Source organism: Sturnus vulgaris, chromosome 4 (genome assembly GCF_052056855.1).
Source record: "Sturnus vulgaris isolate bStuVul1 chromosome 4, bStuVul1.hap1, whole genome shotgun sequence".
In the NCBI taxonomy this organism is placed as follows: Eukaryota; Metazoa; Chordata; class Aves; order Passeriformes; family Sturnidae; genus Sturnus; species Sturnus vulgaris.
In genome coordinates, this window is record NC_142246.1 from 1,468,576 (window position 1) to 1,490,792 (window position 22,217).

The window sequence follows — 22,217 nt, forward strand, 5'->3', positions numbered from 1 at the left end:
GCTGTGCCACCCCCCCCCCCCCCCCCCCCCCGCGCTGGCACCGCCACCTCCTCATTAACCTTTCTTGATTAACGCAATTAATTCCAGCTCCTCCTGCGCTCATCCCGGCGCGCGGGGGCGGGGGGAGGTGACAGGAGGTGACATCGCAGCTGGAGGGGACCGGGGGTGGCCTGGGGGGTGGCGGGGAGGGGACACTGGGCTGGGGTAGCTCGCGGGGGTCGCGCCTGGAGCATTCCCGGGATTCCAGCGTTGGGAATGAGCCGGGGCTGGGGGGTGGGGACATCGGGGTGACACCGGTGTCACCATCCCGGGGGTGACAAATCCCGGGAGTCGCAGCTTTTTCCACGAGGTCTTTAATTCCCATTCGGGCCCCCGGCCACGCCCTGCGCCACCTCCGCGAGGAGGGGACATTGTCCCCAAGGGTCACCTCCCCCAGCCCGGGTGGGGGGGACACGCGGTGACACCGAGAGGGGACAGACGCGGAGGGGAGGGACACGAGCCACCCCCGAGGGGGGGGAAAAGGGGGAATGTTGGGAATTCTTCCCGTTTTATGTACAAAATTCCCGGCTGGGGGAGGGGACAGGGACACCCAGGGACATCCAGGGACACCCAGGGACCTTCCCCCTCCCTGTGGTCAAAATAATTCTGATCATTAATATTGATAATAATGGCGATAATTAATGGCAGGGGACAGGAAACGCGGTGTCCCCACGCCCCGGGTGGCACCAGGATCCTGATCCTGGACAGGCAGAGATCCGGGATTCTGGGATTCTGGAATTGTGGGCGAGGCTCCGGATGTGGAGTGGGGAGAGAGCCGGGAAAGGTCGGGGGGAGCCGAGTCCCACCGGAGCGTCCGTCTGTCCTGGGGTGTCCGTCCCACCCGGAACATCCATCCCACCTTGGAGTGTCCATCTCTCCTGGGAGCGCCCATCTTGTCCCAGATTGTCCCTCCTGCCTTGAAGCATCCATCCATCATCATCCATCATCCATCATCATCATCCATCATCATCCATCCCACTCCAAATCATCCCCCCTGCCCAGGAGCATCCATCTTTTCCTGGATCATCTCTCTAATCCTCAATATCCATCTTGTTCTGGATCAGCCATCCCATCCCAGAGCATCCATCTCACCTTGGATCATCCATCCCATCCTGGAGTATCCATCCCATTCCAGAGCATCCATCCCATCTTGGAGCTTCCATCCCACTTCGGCTCATCCTTCATATTCCAGAGCTTCTATCCTACCTAGAACACCCCTCCCATCCTGGAGTATCCATCCCACCTGGATCATCCATCCCACCTTGGATCATCCCTCCTATTCCTGAGCTTCCATCCCACCTTAGATCATCCTTCCCATCCTGGAGTATCCATCCTAATCCAGATCATCCATCCCACCTGGACCATCTATCCCATGTTGGATCATCCATCATTTTCCAGAGCATTCAACTCACATGGATCATCCATCCCACCTGGGATCATCCTTCCCATCCTGGAGTATCCATCCTATTCTGGACCATCCACCCTATTCCAGAACATCCACCCCACCTGGGATCATCTCTCCCACCCTGGAGTATCCATCTCACTTTGGATCATCTCTCCTATTCCAGAGCATCCATCCCACCTCAAACATCCACCCCACCTTGGATCATCCATCCTATTCCAGAGCATCCATCCCACCCTGGATCATCCATCCTTTTCTGGATCATCCCTCCCACCTTGGATCACCCCTCTTGCCCATCCCGGCTCCTCCATCCCACGCCCCCATTCCCGGCTCTCTCCGCCTCTTCCCAAGGCCAAACCCAGGAATTTTGGTTCATTCCAGGATTTCCCCAAGTCCCCCCTCAGCCAGGCCAGGCTGGGGTCACCCGGTGTGGGGACATCGGGGTGGGGGGGGGGGCCGGGTCCCCTCATCCTGGCGCCATCCCAGCTCTGAGGGGTGGGCACAGGGGACAGGGATGTCCCCAGTCCTTGTCCCCGCTCCTGTCCCGGTGGGATGGGGGGGTCCGGAGCCCCTCCGGAAACGCCGTCCTTAGGAATAGGCCAATCCCTGGAGCGGCCGCGCCGGAGCGTGGAATTTGTCCGAGTCCTCGAAAGCTGGGTCTGGGCAGGGCAGGGACAGCATCAGCCAGGGGACACCGGGGACACAGTGGGGCAGGGACGAGGGTGACACGGGACAACCCCGGGTACGAGCGTCACACGGGCAGGGATGTCAGGCAGGGAGTGCGGTGACGTTGGGGACCCTCTGTGGGGCAGGGGAGGTCGGGGTGGGGGTTGGGGACACGGGGGACACAGAAGGGACAGGCCTCAGGGTGGCACAAGGCAGCCCCAACCGCATCCTGGGGCAGGGACAAGGATTACAGTGACACCAAGGTCCCTCTGTGGGGCAGGGACATGTCACAGACCTTGGGGACACCTGGAGAGAGTGACAAGGGTGGCACAGGGCGGACCCAACCATTCCCATGTAAAGGACATCAGGAGTGTGGTGACACTGGGGACCCTCCATGGAGCACGATACACCGGGGGCTGGGTGTCAGCGACCTTGGTGGCCTTGGGGACAGTCTGACCTTGCAGGGCAAGGGACCCTCCACGGGGCAGGAGCCACCCGGGGACAGATGTCAGGGACCCTGGGGACACCGGCAGAGAGCGACAAGGGTGGCACAGGGCAGCCCCAACCATTCCCATGTACAGGACACTGGGAGTGCGGTGACACTGGGGACCCTCCATGGGGCAGGAGCCACCCGGGGCTGGGTGACAGCGACCTTGGTGGCCTTGGGGACAGTCTGACCTTGCAGGGCGCTGGCGCAGGCGGGCGGGGGGGAGCCCTGTGGCCGCAGCACGGGGGCGAAGGCGCTTTTCTGCTTCACGGCCGAGATCATCGTCACCGGGGAGAAGGAGAAGCCACCGGGCGGGGTGGCCGTGCCCGGGCCAGAGGTGACAGTGACGGACGAGGCGCCCAGCGGGGGACTGGCGGGCAGGACTGAGGGGACAGTGACACACGGCTCGGCTCGGGACAGGGGACACCGCGAGGGGACAGGGATGGGGATGGAATGGGAGAGAACAGGGATGAGGATGGGGACAGGGATGGGACAGAGATGGGACACGGGACAGAGATGGGACGGGGATGGGACAGGGACTGGGATGGGGACAGGGACAAGGACAAGAACAGGGACAGGGATGGGGACAGAGCCGGGACAAGGATGGGACAGAACAGGTAATGAGGATGGGATGGGGACAGGGTTGGGACAGAGATGGGACAGGAATGGGACAAAATAGGGACAGGGATGGGGACAGAGCCAGGACAAGGACAGAGGCAATGACAGGGACAGGGCTGTCCAATCTCAGCTGGCCATGTCCTCACTGCCTCTCTCTTGCCCTCAGTGATGGCTTTGGGGACACTCCAGGGTTGTCACACGGCTTTGGGGGACCCACAGGGCTGACCCATAACTCTGGGGACCCCCAAGGACCCCATAATGACAACGGTCCCCGGGGACCAGCCATGACTTCAGGAACCCCCCAGGGCTGTCACACGGCTTTGGGGACCCCCAGTGCCCCCCATGAACTCGTGTCCCCTCCCCATCGGTGTCCCCAGACGTGTCACTCACTGGCGTAGGGGGAGGTGGCCGTGGAGCCGTTCAGGAAGCTCGGAGGGGACCCGGGGACCCCCAGCCCGGCCATGGTGGCCCCGCCGAAGCCACCGGTGGCCCCGGCAAAGCCCTGCTGGGGGGCCGAGCCCGGGGGACCGAACCCCCGCGCCGGGGGCGTCCCGGGGCTGCGCGAGAACCCTGCGGGGACAGCGACACGGTGACATCAGCCGGGGAGGGGACACAAATCTCCGAGGCCACCGTGCACCTTATGGGGAGCCCTGAGGGGACAGTGACACGGTGGCACCTCCTGGAGAGGGGACAAAAACCCTCCCGCCACCCCGAGGCCACCTCGGGCTTTAGTCACAGCCCTGCGGGGACAGCGACACGGTGGCACCAGTCGGAGAGGGGACAAAAACCTTCCTGTCACCCTGAGGCCACCCCGAGGCCACCGCGCACGCATGGGGAGCCTCGAGGGGACAGTGACAGGTGGCACCAGTCGGAAAGGGGACAAAAACTCTGAAGCCACCCCGAGGCCACCGCGCACCTTGTTCGGAGCCCTGCGGGGAGTCGCCCATGGCCAGGCCGAGCTGTCCCCCGCCGAAGGAGGGGACAGTGACATGCGCGGGGGCCCTGGGGACACTGTACAGCGCCTCGGCCACGTCGGCCGCCCGCTTCAGCAGCACGTCCTGGGGACACGGCAGAGGTGTCACCGCGTGAGGGTGGCACTGCCTGGGGACACCTCTGGGTGGCACCCCGCAGTGTCACCTCTCAGTGTCACCTCACAGAGTAACTCCTTGGTGTCACCCCACAGTGTCACCCTCCACCATGGTGTCACCCCACAGTAACCCCTCCTCCGTGCCACCCCACAGTGTCACCCTCTAGCACAGCGTCACGCAAAAGTGTCACCTCTCATTGTCACCCCTCAGTGCCACCCCACGGAGTAACTCCTTGGTGTCCCCCTTCAGTGTCACCTCTCCATGCCACTCCACAGCGTCACCCGAAAGTGTCACCTCTCAGTGTCACCCCTCGATGGTGCCCCACAGTGCCACCCCCAGAGCCACCTCCTTGCTGCCACCCCACCACCCCCAGAGCCCTGGGTGACCCGGGGATGTGGCTCAGACTGTCCCAGCTCCTGTCACCTCCCCAGGGACCACAGTGGGGCTGGGGAGGGGACCGGGACCTTCCAGATGTGGCGGGGGGGGTCCCAGGGGGTGTCCCGGGGGGGTCCCGCACACCTGGCTGCCGTGGGGGACCCCATAAAGCGCCTCCACCAGGTCGGCCGCGCGCTTCAGCAGCACCTCCTGGGGACAGCGAGGGGACAGGGGAGGGGACAAGGGGTCGGGGGGGGGGGCTACACCCCCCCAGCCCCCCATGTCCCCCCCAGAACCCCTCTGCCTCCCCATTCTGTGTCCCCAATGTCCCCCCCTCCGTGTCCTCCCTGCCCCCTTGTGTCCCCAATGTCCCCCCCGTGTCCCCCATGTCCCCCTTGCCCTCCCCATTCTGTGTCCCCAATGTCCCCCCCGTATCCCCAACCCCTCCCTATTCTGTGTCCCCAATGACCCAGCCCCGTGTCCCCCCATGGTCACCCCTGCCCATCCATTCTGTGTCGCCAATGTCCCGCCCGTGTCCCCAACCCCCCTCTGTCCCTCCCTGCCCCAGGGGACACAAGAACTGTCACCTCCTCCCTATCCTTTGCCCCTGGGGCACTGCCAGGGAAGCCCCGTGTGCCCAGGGTGTCCCTCCTGTCCCCAGGGGTGTCCCTCCTGTCCCTGTCCCCTACCTTGGGCAGGCGCTCGGGGTCCCCGGGGTGTCGCGGGATCACCTTCTGCAGCCGCTGGAACCCGTAATCGATGGTGGGCTCGTTCAGGGCTGGGGACAGGGGACACCGTCAGGTCGCTGTCCCCTCCCCGCGGCTAGGACATTGTCCCAAGGGGCTGCGTCACTGTCCCGGGGGCTGTGGCACTGTCACAGGGGTCTGTGTCCCCATCCCATGAGTGTGTGTCACAGCCCCAGGTGTCCCCATCACATTCCCAGCAGTTTCTATCCCATTCCTGGCTGTGCCCATCCCAATCCCAATGTCCCCATTTCCCTCTCAGGTGTCCCCATCCCATTCCCCAAAGTCCCCATCCCAATCCTGGTGTCCAAACCCCAATCTCAATGTCCCCATCCCCTTCCCAGGTGTCTCTATCCCAATCCCAGCTATCTCTATCCCATTCCTGGGTGTCACCATCCCATTCCTCAATGTCCCCTAATCCCTAATCCCAATCCCAATGTCCCCATCCAGTTCCCAGTGGTCTCTATCCCAAACCCAGTGCTCTCCATCCCAATCCCAATGTCCCAATTCCGATGACCCCACCCCAGTCCTGATGTCCCCAACCCAAATATCCCCACCCCAATCCCAATGCCACAACCCTGATATCCCCACCCCAATTCCAATGTCCCAACCCTGATGTCCCTGTCCCAACACCAGGTGTCCCCACCCCAATCCCAACGTCCTAATCCCAGTGTCCTCACCCCAATCCCAATGTCCCCATGTCATTCTCAATGTCCCCACCCCAATCCCAATGTCCTCATCCCCAATGTCCCCACCCGAATCCCAATATCCCCATCCCAATCCCAGTGTCCCCACCTCAATGTCCCAATCCTAATGTCCCATTCCCCAAGTCCCCACCCCAATCCCAATGTCCCAAAGCGATGTCCCCATCCCATTCCCAGGTGTCCCATCCCAACCTCAATGTCCCCACCCCAACCCTGATGTTCCAATCCCAATGTCCCCACCCCAACCTTGATATCCCCGTCCCAATGGCCAAACCCCAGCCCCAACGTCCCATTCCTGATGTCCCCGCACCAATCCCAGTGTCCCTGCACCAATCCCAATGTCTCCACCCCAATCCCGATGCCCCATTCCCAGTGTCCCCATCCCAATCCTGATGTCCCATTCCCAATGTCTCCACCCCAATCCCAGTGTCCCAACCCCAATGTTTTAGTCCCAATGTCCCCACCCCAATCCCCATGTCCCACTCATAATGTCCCCACCCCAACCCCAATTTTCCAATCCCAGTGTCCCCACCCCAATCCTGATGTCCCACTCCCAATGTCCCCACCCCAACCCCAACGTCCCCACCCCGCTGTCCCCACCCCAACCCCAATGTCCCCACCCCGCTGTCCCCGTCCCTCACCGGTGTAGACGAAGCGTCCGGGGGCGCCCTTGCAGAAGTGTTTGGCCTTGTAGGACAGCGTCACCTCCACGACCCCCGGGATGTGCCGGGGGGGGGTCTGCACGCGGATGGCGTGGGGGGTGATGAGCTGTGGGGTGGGGGGGAGGGGGGGGGACACGGCCTCAGCGGTGTCCCCAAGCTGTCCCCAAGCCACCCGCAGGGACCGTCCCCGTACCTCGCTCCACACCAGCACGGTGCCGAACAGCACCTGGAGGCCATCGAAGAAGTTGTCCCCGATGACGATGACGGTGGCACCGCCCGTGGTCCAGCCCTCGCTGGGGCTGATGGCCTTGATGCAGGGGGTGGCTGCTGGAGGGGACAGGGACAGCGATGGAGGGGACAGAGGGGTGAGGGGACAGGGACAGCAATGGAGGGGACAGGGATGGTGATGGCGGGGACATGCAGGGGCCAGGAACATCGATGGAGGGGACAAGGAGAGCAATGGCTGAGACATGGAGAGGTGGGGGGGACAGGGATAGTGATGGCAGGGACATGGAGGGGCCAGGGACAGCAATGGTGGGAACACGGAGGGGACAGGGACAGTGATGGTAGGGACAGAGGGGTGGGGGGGGACAGGGACACTGATGGAGAGGACATTGAGGGATGGAGGGGACAAGGACAGTGATGGCAGGGACAGAGACACTGATGGGGACATGGAAGGGTGGAGGCTTGGGGACAGTGGTGTGGGGGCAGGGAAGAGGGGACAGTCATGGGGACACAGGGGCATGGGGACATGGACATTGATGGGGACAGGCATGGGGACATGGACATTGATGGGGACACAAGGGCATGGGTTGGGACAGCCACAGATTGGGACTCACAGGGACATCACGACATGGACACGGATGGGGATGGGGGACATGGGGACATGCATGGGGACGGGCATGGGGACATGGACTGGCATGGAGACACGGACATTGATGGGGACAGACAGACGTGGGGACATGAGCATTGATGGGGACACGAAGGCATAGATTGGGACAGACACTGACATGGATTGGGACAGGGACATCAGGACATGGGGACATGGCTGGGGACAGGCATGGGGACACAAGGACATGACTGGGGACACACAGGGACACGACTGGGGACAATCACAGATGGCCACCTGGACATGGCTGGGGACACACGTGTGACCAGGATGACACAGGTGGGGACAAACAGAGGGACCCATGGACACCCAACCACAGACGGGCACGGACACTTGGGGACAGCAGGGTGGGGACACAGGGATCACCCTGGGGGTGCCAGGCCACACTGGCAAGACGCCAACACATGTCCCCAGGATGTCCCCAGGATGTCCCCAGGTGTCCCCTGACCTTCGGACGGGTCGAGGCGCCGCGCGCGCCGCCCGTGTTTGGAGTTGTTGTGGACGAACATGTTGTCAGACACGGCCAGGACGTGGCCGTCCACGTGCACCGTGGTGGACACCACCACCTGTGGGGACAAGGGACACACACGGTCACCTGTGCTGTCCCCCCCTGCCCTGTCACACCGTGGGGATGCTGTGTGTGGTGTCCCCGTGGTGTCCCCTCCCCTGTCATGGCCGTGGCACAGAGTGGGGACGCTGTGTGTGGTGTCCCTGCGTTGTCCCCGTGGTGTCCCCTCCCCTGTCACACCACAGGGTGGCCGGCTGTGATGTCCCCACGGTGTCACAGGGGTGACCCAAGGGTGGCCCTCCCATCCTGGTGTCACCAGCCCCCCCCCCCCCCCCCCCCCAGATTGCCAAAGTCCTTCCCCAGGACACCCAGGGGACACTCAAGGGACACCCAGACTCCCCCAAAGGGACCCCAAACCCCTTTTAGGGTCACCCCCAATTCCCCAAGTGCCCCCCCAAACCCCTCTGAGGTCTCCCCGGGACCACCCCAAGTTCCCTCCAGGGCACCCCAAAACTTCTATAGGGCCACCCCCAGCCCCCCAGGAGACCCCAAACCCCTTTTAGGGCCACCCAAACTTCCTCCAAGTTCCCCCCAGGGGACCCCAAACCCCTTTTAGGGCCTTCCCCAGCCCCTCAGATTCTCCCCCGGGGACCCCAAATCCCCTTTAGGGCCACCCCCAGCCCCCCAAGTGCCTCCCAAACCCCATTTTAGGGTCACCCCCAGCCCCACAAATTCCACACAGGGCTCCCCAAACCCCCTTTAGGGCCATCCACAGTCCCTCAGGGGACTCCAAACTCCTTTTAGGGATCACCCCCAGCCCCCCAAATCCCCCCAGGGCTCATCCCTCCAGAGGACCCCAAACCCCCTTATAGGGCCATCCCCAACTCCACCCCAGCCCCCCAAGGGTCCCCAAATCCCCTTTAGGGCCACCCCCAGTCCCCCAAGGCACCCCAAACCCCATTTTAGGGCCACCCCCAAATCCCCCCAGAGCTCATCCCTCCAGAAAACCCCAAACCCCCTTATAGGGCCACCCCTTCAGGGACTTCCCCACCCCCTCCAGCAGACCCCAAACCCCTTTATAGGACCCCCCACACCCTATTCCCGTCCCCCCCCGCCATTTAATCCCACAAATCCCCCCCCTCCCTTCCCCTTTTTCCCCTTTTTCCCCCCGCCGCTCTCCCGCCGCCGATGCCGCGATGCAAATGGGGTCGTTAATCACCGAAATGTCACAATTAACATCTCGTTACCGAGCCCTGATGAACCTCGAAGGGGGGGGGGGGGACAGGACCCAGCTGCGACCGAGGAAAGGGGGGGGAGGAGGGCGGAGATTTTGGGGTTTTCAGGGTGGATTTAGGGTTTTTTTTTTTTAATAGGGTTTTTTTTATATATATATATAGGGTGGAGTTGGGGGATTTTTCAAAGGGGTCGAGGGGAATTGGGGACTCGATTCCCCCCGTTCGGGGGGAATCGAGTCCCCAATTCCCCTCGACCCCTTTGGGAAATCTTTTTAGGGTCGCCCCCACCTCTTTTTAGGGTCGCCCGCACCCCCTTTTGATGTCCCCAAATGTCACCTGGAAGCGCCGCATGTCCCGAGGGTTCCCGGCGTTTTTTAGGCAGTTCTGGTTGCACTTGAGGAAAAACTTGAGGAAAAACCTGGAATTACGGGGAAAAAAAAAAAAAACCAAAAGGGTGAAGGGACAAAAATGTGTCACCTTGTCCTGATGTCCCCTAATCTCGGGTGTCCCCATCTTGTCCCCAATGTCCTCATCTCGGGTGTCCCCATCTTGTCCCCAATGTCCTCATCTCAGCGTCCCCATTGCAGTGTCCCCATCTTGTCCCTCTCTGTGTCGCCACCCCATCCCAATGTCCCCATCCCACTGTCCCCATCCTGTCTCTTTGTCCCCTCCTGTCCCCATCCCAATGTCCCCTCCCGTCCCCATCCCACAATGCCACCCTGTCCCAATCCCAGTGTCCCCATCTTGTCCCTATCTGCTGTCTCCATCCCTCTGTCCCCATCCCATTGTGCCACCTTGTCCCCATCCCATTCTTTTGTCCCCTCCTGTCCCCGTCCCACGATGCCACCCTGTCCCCATCCCAATGTCCCCTCCTGTCCCCATCCCACTATGTCACCCTTTCCCCATCCCAGTGTCCCCATCTCTTTATCCCCTCCTGTCCCCATCCCACTGTTCCATCCCGCCCCCATCCCAGTGTCCCATCTTGTCCCCTCCTGTCCCCATCCCACTGTCCCCCCATCCCCGTGTCCCCTCCTATCACCATCCCACGATGCCACCCTGTCCCCATCCCACTGTCCCCATCCTTCTGTCCCTTCCTGTCCCTATCCCACTGTCCCATCTGTATTCCACCCTGTCCCCATCCCACTGTCCCCATCCCACTGTCCCATCTGTATTCCACCCTGTCCCCATCCCAGTGTCCCCATTCCAATGTCCCCTTCCCACTGTCCCACCCTATCCCCATCCCAGTGTCCTATCCTGTCCCTTTGTCCCTTCCTGTCCCCATCCCAGTGTCCCCATCCCATCCCTTTGTCCCCTCCTGTTCCCATTCCAGTATCCCACTCTGTCCCCATCCCACTGTCCCCTCCTGTCCCCATCCCAGTGTCCCCATCCCATCTCTTTGTCCCCATCCCAGTGTCCCTCCCTGTCCCCATCCCGCTGGGGGTGACACCTGGGAACACTGGGACCCCCGTGCCCATCTCTGGGGTCACACGGGCTTTGGGGACATCTGGGGGAACCGGGTCAGGGACACGAAGAGGGATCCGAGGGAATGGGGATCCCACAAAAAAAGGGGTTACATGGGAAGGGGATCCCATAAAAACGGAGATCCCATAAAAAAGGGGTGACAGGAAATGGGGATCTCGCAAAAAAAAAAAAAAAAAAAAAAAAAAAAAAAAAAAAAGGGGTTACATGGAAAGGGGGTCCCACAAAAAGGGGATCCCATAAAAAAGGAAATCCCATAAAAAAGGAGATCCTACAAAAAAATGGTTACGTGGAAAGGGGGTCCCACAAAAAGAGGATCCCATAAAAATGAGGATCACATAAAAAAGGGGATCCCATAAAAAAGGGGTTACATGGAAAGGGAATCCTACAAAAAATTGGTTACATGGAAAGGGGGTGCCACGAAAAGGGGATCCCATAAGAAAGGGAGATCCCACAAAAAGGAGGTCCCAGAAAAAAGGGATCCCACAAAAAAAGGGGGTCCCAGGGATGGAAAAGGGGTCTCAGGGAGAGGGAATCCCACAAAAAAAGGGATCTCATGGGAAAAAGGAACTCAGGGATCCCACAAAAAAAAGAGGTTACATGGAAAGAGGATCCCATAGAAAAGGGGTCCCACAAAAAAAGGGGTTCCGTGGATGAGGGGATCCCAGAGAAGGGAGATCCCACCAAAAAAAAAAAAAAAAAAAAAAAAAAAAAAAAAAAAAAAAAAAAAGGAATCCCGCAAAGAGGGGATCCCAGGGAATGAGAATCCCACAAAAAATGGGATCCCACAAAAAAAAAAAAGGGATTCTGGGGAAAGGAGGTTCCACGGTGTGGGGATCCCATGGAAAAAGGGGATCCCACAAAAAAAAGAGGATCCAAAAAAAGGGGTCTCATTTCTAGGACCCCATGGAAAAGGAGGATCCCACAAAAAGGGGATCCCAGAAAAAGGAGTTTCAGAGGATCCCATGGAAAAGGGGGATCCCAAAAATAAAAGATCCCACAAAAAGGGGATCCCAAAAAGGATCCCATGGAGGGAGGGTCATAGGGAAAGAGGATCCCATGGAAAGGGGGGACCCCAAAAAAAAGGGGTCTCATTTAGGGGATCCCATGGAAAAGGGAGATCCCATAAAAAGGGAATCCTACAAAAAAAAAGGATCCCATGGAATTGGGGTCCCACAGCGAGGGGGTCCCCATGGAAAAGGCAGATCCCAACAAAAAGGGGGATCCCAAAGAAAGGGATCTCATTTAGAGGATCCCATGGAAAAGGGAGATCCCAAAAAAAGATGAATCCCCAAAAAAGGGTCTCATTTAGAGAACCCTGTGGAAAAGGGGGACCCCACAGCGAGGGAGTCCCTATGGAAAAAGGAGAATCCCAAAAAATTAATAAAAAATAAAGGAGGATCCTAAAAAAAGAGAGATCCCAAAAAATGGGGTTTCATTTAAAGGATCCCATGGAAAAGGGGGGATCCCATAAAAAAGAGAGATCCCAAAAAAAAGGGGGTCTCATTTCTAGGACCCCATGGAAAAAGGGGGATCCCAGGCAAGAGGGATCTCACACTGAGGGGGGTCCCGATCCCACAGAAAGGGGGTCCCAACCCTATAGGGGCAACACAGGATTCCCATAATCCCATTCCCGCCCCGCGGGTGGCAATCAGGGCAAGGAAGGAGCTGGAAAACGGCCCCGCCATCCCCGGGACAGCACGGCCGGGGGGATACCCCAAAACCCCCCCCAAAAAAACCCCTAAATCCCCCAAATCCCCCAAATCCCAGCCCCAGGGTGTGGGGGGGGCTGGGGCTGAACCCCCGCGAGTTAAAAATACGGGGCCGGCGCATTAATTAGCATGGCTAATTACCATTGAATATGCAAATGCCCGGCGCCGCTGCCGAGCACCTTCTGCTCGCGGCGCATAAATTTGAATGCGCAATTAGCATAATCGTGGCTAATTAATGAGAAGCGTCAATTTTCGCAGCCGGGTAATTTGATTAACGCCGCGAGAGGGGCACTTAGCGCGCTCTCAAACCAGCGGGGCTGGCCCGGGGGGGGGGGACACGGGGACACGGGGGACAGGGGGGGCTCCGCGGGAGCCTTGGGGACACGCCTGGCCCTGCGTGACCCCCCCGAAAGTGATGGGGATGGGGACAGGGCACCCCGAAAGTCCTGGGGGTGGGGACAGGGGAATGGGGACAGCCCGAAAGTGATGGGGATGGGGACATGGGTTGGGGACACCCCAAAAGTCCTGGGGCGGGTTGGGGACACGTCTGGTACTGAGTGACCTCCCGAAAGTGACGGGGATGGGAACAGGGGAATGGGGACACCCCAAAAATCCTGGGTGGCCCCTAAAAATCCTGGGAATGAGGACACGGGAATGGGGACACCCCAAAAGTGACGGGGATGGGGACAGGGGAATGGGGACACCCCAAAAATCTTGAGTGGACCCAAAAATCCTGGGAATTGGGACAGGGGAATAGAGACACCCCAAAAGTGACAGGGATGGGGACAGGGGACATCCAGAAAGTGATGACGATGGAGACAGGGGAATGGGGACACCCCGAAAGTGACGGGGATGGGAACAGGGGAATGGGGACACCCCAAAAATCCTGAGTGGCCCCCAAAAATCCTGGGAATTGGGACAGGGGAATAGGGACACCCCGAAAGCGATGGGGAGAGGGGCTGGGGATACCCCAAAAGTCCTGGGGGTGGGGACAGGGGAATGGGGACACCCCAAAAATCCTGAGTGGCCCCTAAAAATCCTGGGAATGGGGACAGGGGAATAGAGACACCCCAAAAGTGACAGGGTAATGGGGACACCCCGAAAGTGATGGGGATGGGGACAGGGGACACCCCAAAAATCCTGAGAATGGGGACACACCAATAATGACGAGGATGGGGACAGGGGTTGGGGACACTCTGAGAGGCATGGAGCGGGTTGGGGACACCCCAAAATCCCGTGGGGACAGGCTGGGGACACCACAAAAGTGCTGGGGATGGCGGGGGGGGACAGATTGGGGACACTCCTGGCACTGGGTGACCCCCCCAGAAAGCCTTGATTGACCCCCTAAAAAATCCTGAGGCTGAGGGGGGGACGCGGGGACATTTGGGACATTTAGGACACTGCCACCCCCCCAGGGGGCACCCCAAAAGTGCCACCAGGACACCTGCGGGGCAGAGGACACGGTGACAAGGGGACAGTGACAAGGGGACCGTGGTCCTGACCCCCCCCCCCCCCGGGATTGGCTTGGTGGCACCAGGGAGGTGACACCGGGACAGGCAGGAGGACCCCGGTGGGGACAGGGACAGAGGGACCACGGTGGCCTCAGGGACGGGGACGCGGCCACCCTGCGATGTCCCCAAGGCGCTGGTGCCACCTCCATGATTGATGTGACCGACAAGGGACATCTGTCACCGCTGTCACCCCCTGGCGACACCCGCAGTGCCCTGTGCTGTCCCTTGGCTCATCAGCATCGTGTCCCCAAGCTTGGGGACAGCCCCGGTGGCTGCCACCTCCCCCCCCCCTCCACCCCCAGGTCGCCGTGAGGTGTCGGGGGTCCCCCGACGTCCCCAAATGTCCCCAAATGTCCCCAGCACCTGTCGATGATGACGGGGTCCGAGGGGGTCTCGTTGCGGTTCCCGCAGCTCTTCTTGTCACAGCAGCGGCTGGACACGGGGACACGAGGTGACATCAGGGGACAGCGAGGGCTGAGGGACCCCCAGGTCCCCCCCTCGGACCGATCTGTCACTCAGGGGTGGGGGCAGAGGGGACACGGCAGGGGGACACTCGGGGGTGTCGCTTTTCCACCTCCTTATGGGGTTGGGGACACGTTTGGGGGTCCCGGGGGCCCCGTGTCACCCTCGAGTGACTCTGAAGGGGTTGGGGACCTGCTCCTGTCACCCCAGGGGGCCCCGTTGTCACCCTCGAGTGGCTCTGAAAGGGTTGTGGATCCGTCCCTGTCACCCCTGGGTGGCTCTGAAGGGGTTGGGGACCCGTCCCTGTCACCGCCTTTGTTTTTTTTGGGGGGCCACCCGCTGTCCCCAACCACGAGCGCGGGTCCCCGAGGGCACTCCGGGGGTGGCCTGTCCCCTGTCCCGGCGTTAATTAACAGCATTGTCCCACTCATTAATCACCAAAGGGTCCCTAACCACGAGCGGGCACTAACGGGACCTTGGGGACACTCCTGTCACCCCCCCCGGGTGTCCCCAGCCCACCTGCACATGATCTCGTGTGTCAGCAGCACCCGGCACATCTCGGGGTTCTTGTCCTGCCCCTCGTAAATGATGGCCTGGAGGGGACAGCGAGGGGACAGCGGCGACACCGGGGTGGCACCAGGGAGGCGCTCGGGTGACACCGCGGCCAGATGTGGCCGCAGCGACATCCAGATGTTCCCCGCGGGCGGGATTTTGGGGAGGGGGGGGGAATTTTGGGAGGGATTTGGGGTCTCGGTACCTGCTTGGACATGGAGTCAATGAGGCGAACGTACAAATCCTGCTCGGTGCGGAGCCCTGGGGACACCAGGGGGGGTCACCCCGATTGTCACCTCCCTCCTGGGACACCCCAAAACCCCTCGAGACCCCCCAAAAATCCCCCCCAAAGCCCCGCGCCCACCGTTGCTGTAGAGCAGCTGCAGGCGGTAGTGGATGCCGTTGTTGGTTTTCTCCCCGTTCTGCTCCTTCGGGGGTGGGGACAAAAATCCACGGGGAGGGGTCAGGGGGTCACCCCATGTCCCCTCCTGGTCACCCCCAAAAAAATCCAGCCCTGAAGCCACAAATTCCCCCCAAAATCCACTCCTGAACCCCCAAAATTCACCCTTGAGGCCCCCAAATTCCCCCCCCCAGGACTCCCAAAAATCCAGCCCTGAAGCCACAAATTCCCCCCAAATCCACTCCTGAACCCCCAAAATCCACCCTGACCCCTCAAATTCCACCCCTCCCCAAAAAAATCCACCCCGACTCCCCAAATTCCTACCCCAGGATCCCCCAAAATCCACCCCTGACCCCCCAAATTCCTGCCAAAATCCACCCCTGACCCCCCCAAATTTCCACCCCAGAACCCCCTAAAATCTACCCCAAAATCTATCCCTGCCCCCCCAAATTCCCACCCCAGGACCCCCCAAAAATCCACTCCTGACTCCCTCAAATTCCCCCCAAAATCCACCCGGACCCCCCAGAAATTCTCCTCCAAATCCACCCGTGACCCCCCAAATTCCCAACCCCAGGACCCCCCAAATTCCCCCCCTCCAAGGACCCCCCCCAAATCCACCCCGACTCCCCAAATTCCCACCCCAGAAACCCCCAAAATTCACCTCTGACCCCCTAAATTCCCGCTCCCCCAGGGTTTTTTTAGGGGTGGTTTGGGATTTTTTGGGGGGGAGTTCGGTTTTTTGGGGGTGATTTTGGGGTAGTTTGGGGTTTTTTGGGGGGTGGTTTTTGGTTTTTTAGGGGTTTTTTGGGGGGTGATTTAGGGTTTATTTTGGGGGTTGGTTTTGGGGTTTTTTTGGGGGGAGGTTTTAGGGTTTTTAGGGGTGGTTTTGGGGTCATTTTGGGGTGGTTTTGGAGGGGTTTTTTGAGGTGGTTTGGGGGTTTTTTTGGGTGCTTTGGGGAGGTTTTTAGAGGTGGTTTAGGGGTCATTTTGGGGTTTTTTGGGGAGGTTTTTGGGGGTGGTTTAGGGGTCATTTTGGGGTTTTTTGGGGGGTGGGTTGGGGTTTTTCTTGGGGTGGTTTTGGGAAGTTTATTTGTGGGTGATTTTGGGGGGTCATTTTGGGGTGGTTTGGTTTTTTAGGGTTTTTTTGGGGAGGGGTGATTTAGGGTTTATTTTAGGGGATAGTTTGGGGTTTTTTTGGGGGAGGTTTTGGGGTGTTTCGGGGGGATTTTTTGGGGTTTCTCACCCGCTCCTTCTCCACGAAGTCGATGAAGCAGGTGCGCTCCACCTCCACGGGCTGGCCCTGCCGGTCGTACATGGCCAGCACGAAGTGGAAGAAGTTGGATTTGCGCAGGTTGGCCGGGGGCTGCTTCTCGAAGTGAGCGCGGGCCAGCGACACGCCGCTGTGGCGACAGGCGACACGACACGGTCAGGGGGACAGCAGGGACAGCCAGAACCCCGGCACCACGTCACAGGGAACTTCAGCACCGGGAACTCCCGGAATCCAAATCCTGGGGATCCCCAGCACCGAGACCCCAAATCCTGGGGACCCCCATCCCCGGGACCCCAAATCCTGAGGATCCCCATCCCCGAGAATCCCAATCCTGGAGACCCCCAGTACCGGAAACCCCCAGCACCCCATTCCCGAGAGAATCCCAGTCTTGGGGATCCCCAATTCCCAAGGACCCAAATCCTGGGGACCCCCATCCCCGAGAATCCCAGACCTGGGGATCCCCAGCACCAGAAACCCTCGTCCTGAGGGTCCTCAGCACCAGAAACCCAAATCCAGGGGATCCCCAGCACCAGAAACCCCAATCCTGGGGATCCCCATCCCCGAGAACCCAAATCCTGGGGACCCCCAGCGTCCCATGCCCGAGAATCCCAGAGCTGGGGAACATCAGAACCGGGGACCCCCAGCACCCCATTCCCAGGATCCCCATCCCCGAGAGCCTCAAACCTGAGGATCCCCAGAGCTGGGGACCCCCATCCCTGAGAATCCAAATCCTGGGGATCCCCACTACTGGGAACCCAAATCGTGGGGACCCCCATGCCCGAGATCCCCAGATCTGGGGATCCCCAGCACCAGAAACCCCAATCCTGGGGATCCCCAGCAATGGGAACTCAAATCCTGGGGATCCCCAGCACCCATCCCCGGGATCCCCATCCCTAAGAACCCAGACCCGGGGACCCCCAAACCCGCCCCAAGACTCAGCCCAGGACCCAGCACCCCATTACAGGAACCCAAAAACCTCCGTGGGACACCAGAACCCACCACCCCAGTGCCAAAAACCCCAAAACCTCCGTGGGACACCCGCCCCGATGTCCCCGGGACCCCAGCACCCCTTCCAGAATCCCAAAATTCAAAAATCCCAAAATCCGATCCCTGGGACCCCCCAGCACCCTTCTGTGGGTGCCACACTGTCCCCCAAAACCTTGCAGCACTCTGTCCCCAGGGCCACCAGCCTGTCCCCAAAACCTGTAGCATCCCGTCCCCAAGGCCACCAGCCTGTCCCCAAAGCCACCAGGACCCCGTCTCCAGCACCCCCTCCCTGTCCAGGGTAGGGGACACGGTTGGGGACACTGCCAGCCCCTGGCACGGGGAACATGAGGGACAAGAGGGGACAGCGGGGACATCCCTGAGCCCTCCCCGCCCAAGCCACCCGCGCTGCCACCCCTCAGTGCCACTTCTGGTGTCCACCGCTGCTTGTCCCTGCCCCGACACTCGGGGTGACAGGACAGTGACAGCAGAGCCACTTCAGGGACGATGGCTCCAGCACAGTCCCCGTCACTGTCACACGTGTCCCCTTGTCCCCTGGTGTCGCCCCGGCAGGAGCGGAGCGGGTCCCAGTGTCACCTCCCGCCAACCCAGCCCCTGGGGACATTGGCGACACTCTGGGGACATTTCTCCCTGACGTGACAGAGGAAAAGCTCCTTCAGTTGCCACCCGCGGGGTCTCAAACTGTCCCCAGGTCACCCGTGCTGTCCCAAACTGTCCCCAGGGGCCACACCTGGGGAGGTGACAATACCTGTGCTCGGCCACCACAAACGGGTCACATCCTGTCCCCGCACCTGCTGCGGACACCGCGCCGTGTTCCCTTGTCCCCTGCCCGTGCTGGTGGCTTTGCTCTCAGGGTGCCACCCCCGCGGGGACACACTCTGTCCCCTCACTGTCCCCTCCCTACAACGGGACAGCGGCATCCGCGGCTCCTTCCAGCCCCAAAAATTCCCCTCGGCGCCCCCCCCAAAATCGCCTGGGTGACACGCCGTGGGGGGGGGGGGGTGGCTCTGGCTGTCCCCGCTGTCCCCCGCCGTGTCCCCCCCGCGCTGCCAGCCCCGCCCGGCGCGTTAATTAATTATTAAAGGCAATCAAGCATTTCCAAGCAGCCGCGGCCCCGGCGCTTCCAGGAAAGCGGCGGCCCCGGCACGGCCCTAAAGCGGCTCCCGGTGGGGGCTTGGGGTCCCCCACCCCATAGCGGGGACCCCGCGTGGGACACCCCGGACTTTTGAGGGGGACACCAGACATCGGTGCCATCCCCCTGGGGACATCGTGGTGGCCGCGGGGACACGCGGGGACCGGGGGGGGTTTGGGGGTCCTGGATGTCGCCCATGGGTAGGGACCCCGCGTGGGACACCCCGGACCCTCGAGGCGACACCAGACATCGGTTGCCATCCCCTTGGGGACATCGCGGTGGTCCGCGAGGACACGCTGGAGGGGAGGTTTGGAGGGGTCCTGGATGCCACCACACAACCCAGGACCCCAGTGCCAGTCCCTTGGGGACACTGCGGTGGCCATGGGGACACACGGGGGGGGGGGGGGGGGGGGGGACATTGGTGTTTTAACCCGCCCCCCCCAGCCAGGTGTCCCCACGCGTGGCACTGCCAGCACGGCGGCACACGCCCAGCTGCCACCAGGGGTGGCACAGGGTGGCACAGGACCCCCGCTCGGTGGACACATCCCTTGTCACCACTGCCAGCCCCGGGTGTGTCCTTCTGTCCCCTGCAGGGGTCCCGGGGAGGTTTTGGGGACACGGGGACAAGGCCAGCACCTCCCTGGGACCCCAACCCCCCCCCCGAGCCTGGCACTGCTGTCCCTCAGCTCCACATTGTCACCACCGGGGGTGGCTGTCACCGCGGTGGTGGCCGCGCTGGGGTCCCTTTCAGGGGAGGCGTTTCCTGAGGTTTTCCAGCATCCCAAAGTTTTGGGGGGACCCCTTGGAGCCACCGTGGCCTCAGTGACCCCTCAGGGACACCCCAAAGCCCGTAGAGGGGACAGCAGGACAGGGGACAGGGTGTGCACTGACCCTCTGGGCACAGAGGGGAGAGGGGGACAGGGGACACTGAGGACCCAGGAAGGACAGGGAATGGGATTTGAACCTCCGAAAAGGGGCTGGGAATGGATTTAACCCCCGAAAAGGGCTGGGAATGGGATTTGAACCCCCGAAAAGGGGCTGGGAATGGGATTTGAACCCCCGAAAAGGGGCTGGGAATGGGGTCCAGGGAGCTCTGAACCCCCTGGGAATGCAGGGAATTGGATTTGAGTCCCCTGGAAAAAGCAGGGAATGGGATTTGACCCCTCTGGAAAAGAGCAAGGAATGGGATTTGGGTCCCCCAGAAAGGGCAGGGAATGGGATTTGACCCCTCTGGAAAAGAGCAGGGAATGGGATTTTGAGGCTCCCAGGGAGGGCAGGGAATGGGATTTGAGCCCCCAGGGAGATCAGGGAATGAGGTCCCTGGAGTCCTGAACCCCTTGGAAAAGGCAGGGAATGGGATTTGAGCCCCCTGGAAAAAGCAGGGAATGGGATTTGAGTCCCCAGGAGGGCAGGGAAGGGGGTTCAGGGAGCTCTGAACCATCTGGGAATGAAGAGAATGGGATTTGAGCCCCCTGGAAAAGGGCAGGGAACGGGCACAGATCCCATTCCCCTTGGCACCAACCCCTGGCAGCAGAAATCCACGGGATCCCGGGATGCCCAGGGCACCGGGATGGGGGTACCCAGAGGCCCGAGAAATCCCAGAAAAAAAAAAAAAAGGGGGAGGGGGGGGGAGTGGGGCACATCCTGGGATGCCCGTGGGACCACAGTGCCCGGGATACCCACGGCCCCTGGAATGCCTGCAGTGCCCGGGATACCCAGAGGGACCAGGAATGACCACGGATCCCACGACACTCCCAAAACCCTGGAATGCCCACAGGACTCGGAATGTCCGTGGATCCCAGGACACTCCTAAAATCCAGAGTACCCAGAGCCCCTGGAATGCCCGCAGTGCCCAGGAGGGCTGCAGAGCCTGGGATGATGCCCACGGAATTTGGGATGCCCACGGAGCCTGGCAAATCCACAGCCCTTGGAATGCCCATGGAAGCCGGGATACCCGAGGAGCTCAGGATATCCAGAGCCCTGGAATGCCCAGAACCTCCAGGATGCCATGAAAACCGGGATGCCCGAGGAGCCCAGGAATGCCCAGAACCCTCGAGATGCCCACGAAAACCGGGATGCCCACATCCCCTGGAATTCCCGTGGAACCCGGGATGCCCACAGCCCCCCCGGGACACCTCCATCCCCTGGAATTCCGGTGGAACCCGGGATACCCACGGACCTCGGGACGCCCCACGGAGCCCGGGATGCTCCGCAGAGCCCCCGGGGATGCCCGCGGAGCTCGGGTTGCGTCCATCCCGCAGCGCCCGGAGCCCCTGGATTCTCCTCGGGCTGTCCCCGAGCTGTCCCCAAGCTGTCCCCGAGCTGTCCCCTTACCTCTGCGCCGCCGTGCTGGCGTCCAGGATGCCGGTGCCCTGCAGCCAGCGGCCGGCGGGGAGCCCCGCGCTCAGCGGCTCCTCCTTCATGGGGACCCCCGCTCGGGGCAGCGCCTCCTGCACCGAGAACATCACCGGGGGGGCTCAGGGGGACCCCCGGACACCCCCTCCCCCCCCCCACCTCTGCACCCCGGGCTCAGCACCGGGCAGGTGCCGGGGGCCGCCGTCCCGGCCGCCGGGGAAGCGGCATCTGCGGAGGGAGGGAGGGAGGGGGAGAAGGAGGGGGAGGCTCCAGGGGGGGTTCGGGGGAGGGAGGAGGGGGCGGGAGGGGGCAGAGCCCGAGAAGTTGGAGCTGGAGGAGCCCCGGAGCCAAGTGAGGGGAGGGGAAGGGGCGGGGGGAGGCGCGGGGGGGAGAGGGAGGGAGGGAGGAGTGGAAGGAGGGAGGGAGGGAGGGAGGGAGGCTCGGAGGAGGAGTGGAGGGATGGAGCGCGGCGGAGGGAGGGAGGGATGGAGGGAGGCCCGGAGGAGGAGTAGAAGGATGGAGGGAGGGATGGAGGGAGAGGAGGGGTGGAGGAAGGCCCGGAGGAGGAGGAGTGGAGGGATGGAGCGCGGCAGAGGGAGGGATGGAGGGAGCCTCGGAGAGGAGGAGGAGGAGCGGAGGGATGGAGCGCGGCACCGGAGGGATGGAGGCTCGCAGGGAGGGAGGCTCGCAGGGAGGGAGGGCCGAGGCGCAGGGGAGGAGTGGAGGCGGCCCGGGGGGGGGCCCGGCCGGGGGCGGGGGCTCGGTTCCGTTACCGGGCGAGCGGCGGCAGCGGCGGAGCGGGGAGGAGGAGGAGGAGGAGGAGGCAGCAGCGGCGGCGGCGGCAGCAGCGGCAGCAACAGCAGCAACGGGCGAACGGGGGGCGGCCCGGGGGTCCCGGGAACGCCATCACCGCCCTCCTCTCC

General features: G+C 61.7%; 1 protein-coding gene across 3 annotated transcripts; it reads right to left on the reverse strand.

The window, feature by feature from the left end:
* Positions 1-337: 337 nt before the first annotated feature.
* Positions 338-21,404, reverse strand: LOC106861237 (transcription factor COE4-like). Of its 3 annotated transcripts, none has more exons than XM_088162894.1 (16): positions 21,274-21,404; positions 16,776-16,932; positions 15,497-15,560; positions 15,338-15,393; positions 15,100-15,173; positions 14,482-14,550; positions 9,753-9,834; positions 8,122-8,239; positions 6,978-7,111; positions 6,764-6,890; positions 5,365-5,453; positions 4,820-4,885; positions 4,129-4,270; positions 3,603-3,782; positions 2,786-2,977; positions 338-2,100 (listed from the first exon to the last, which is right to left on the reverse strand). In XM_088162894.1, exons 1-16 carry the CDS (start codon positions 21,402-21,404, stop codon positions 2,030-2,032), a joined length of 1,752 nt encoding a protein of 583 aa, XP_088019020.1. In that variant the 3' UTR covers positions 338-2,029. The 3 variants fall into 3 exon arrangements, with proteins under 3 accessions (XP_088019020.1, XP_088019021.1, XP_088019019.1); XM_088162895.1 differs by having other exon boundaries at positions 4,129-4,274; positions 4,773-4,885; XM_088162893.1 differs by lacking the exons at positions 338-2,100; positions 2,786-2,977; positions 3,603-3,782 and having other exon boundaries at positions 3,926-4,270; positions 6,764-6,860.
* Positions 21,405-22,217: the final 813 nt, after the last annotated feature.

Bases quoted from the DNA above. Each gene is read 5' to 3' on its own strand.
- LOC106861237 (XM_088162895.1), bottom strand. From the start codon at position 21,404: ATGTTCTCGGTGCAGGAGGCGCTGCCCCGAGCGGGGGTCCCCATGAAG. The intron at 15,394-15,496 runs GTGGGCGCGGGG...TGGTGTCCCCAG, and splicing joins GCAGCTGCTCTACAGCAACG to GGCTCCGCACCGAGCAGGAT. The intron at 8,240-9,752 runs GTGACATTTGGG...TTGTCCCCACAG, and splicing joins GGGACATGCGGCGCTTCCAG to GTGGTGGTGTCCACCACGGT.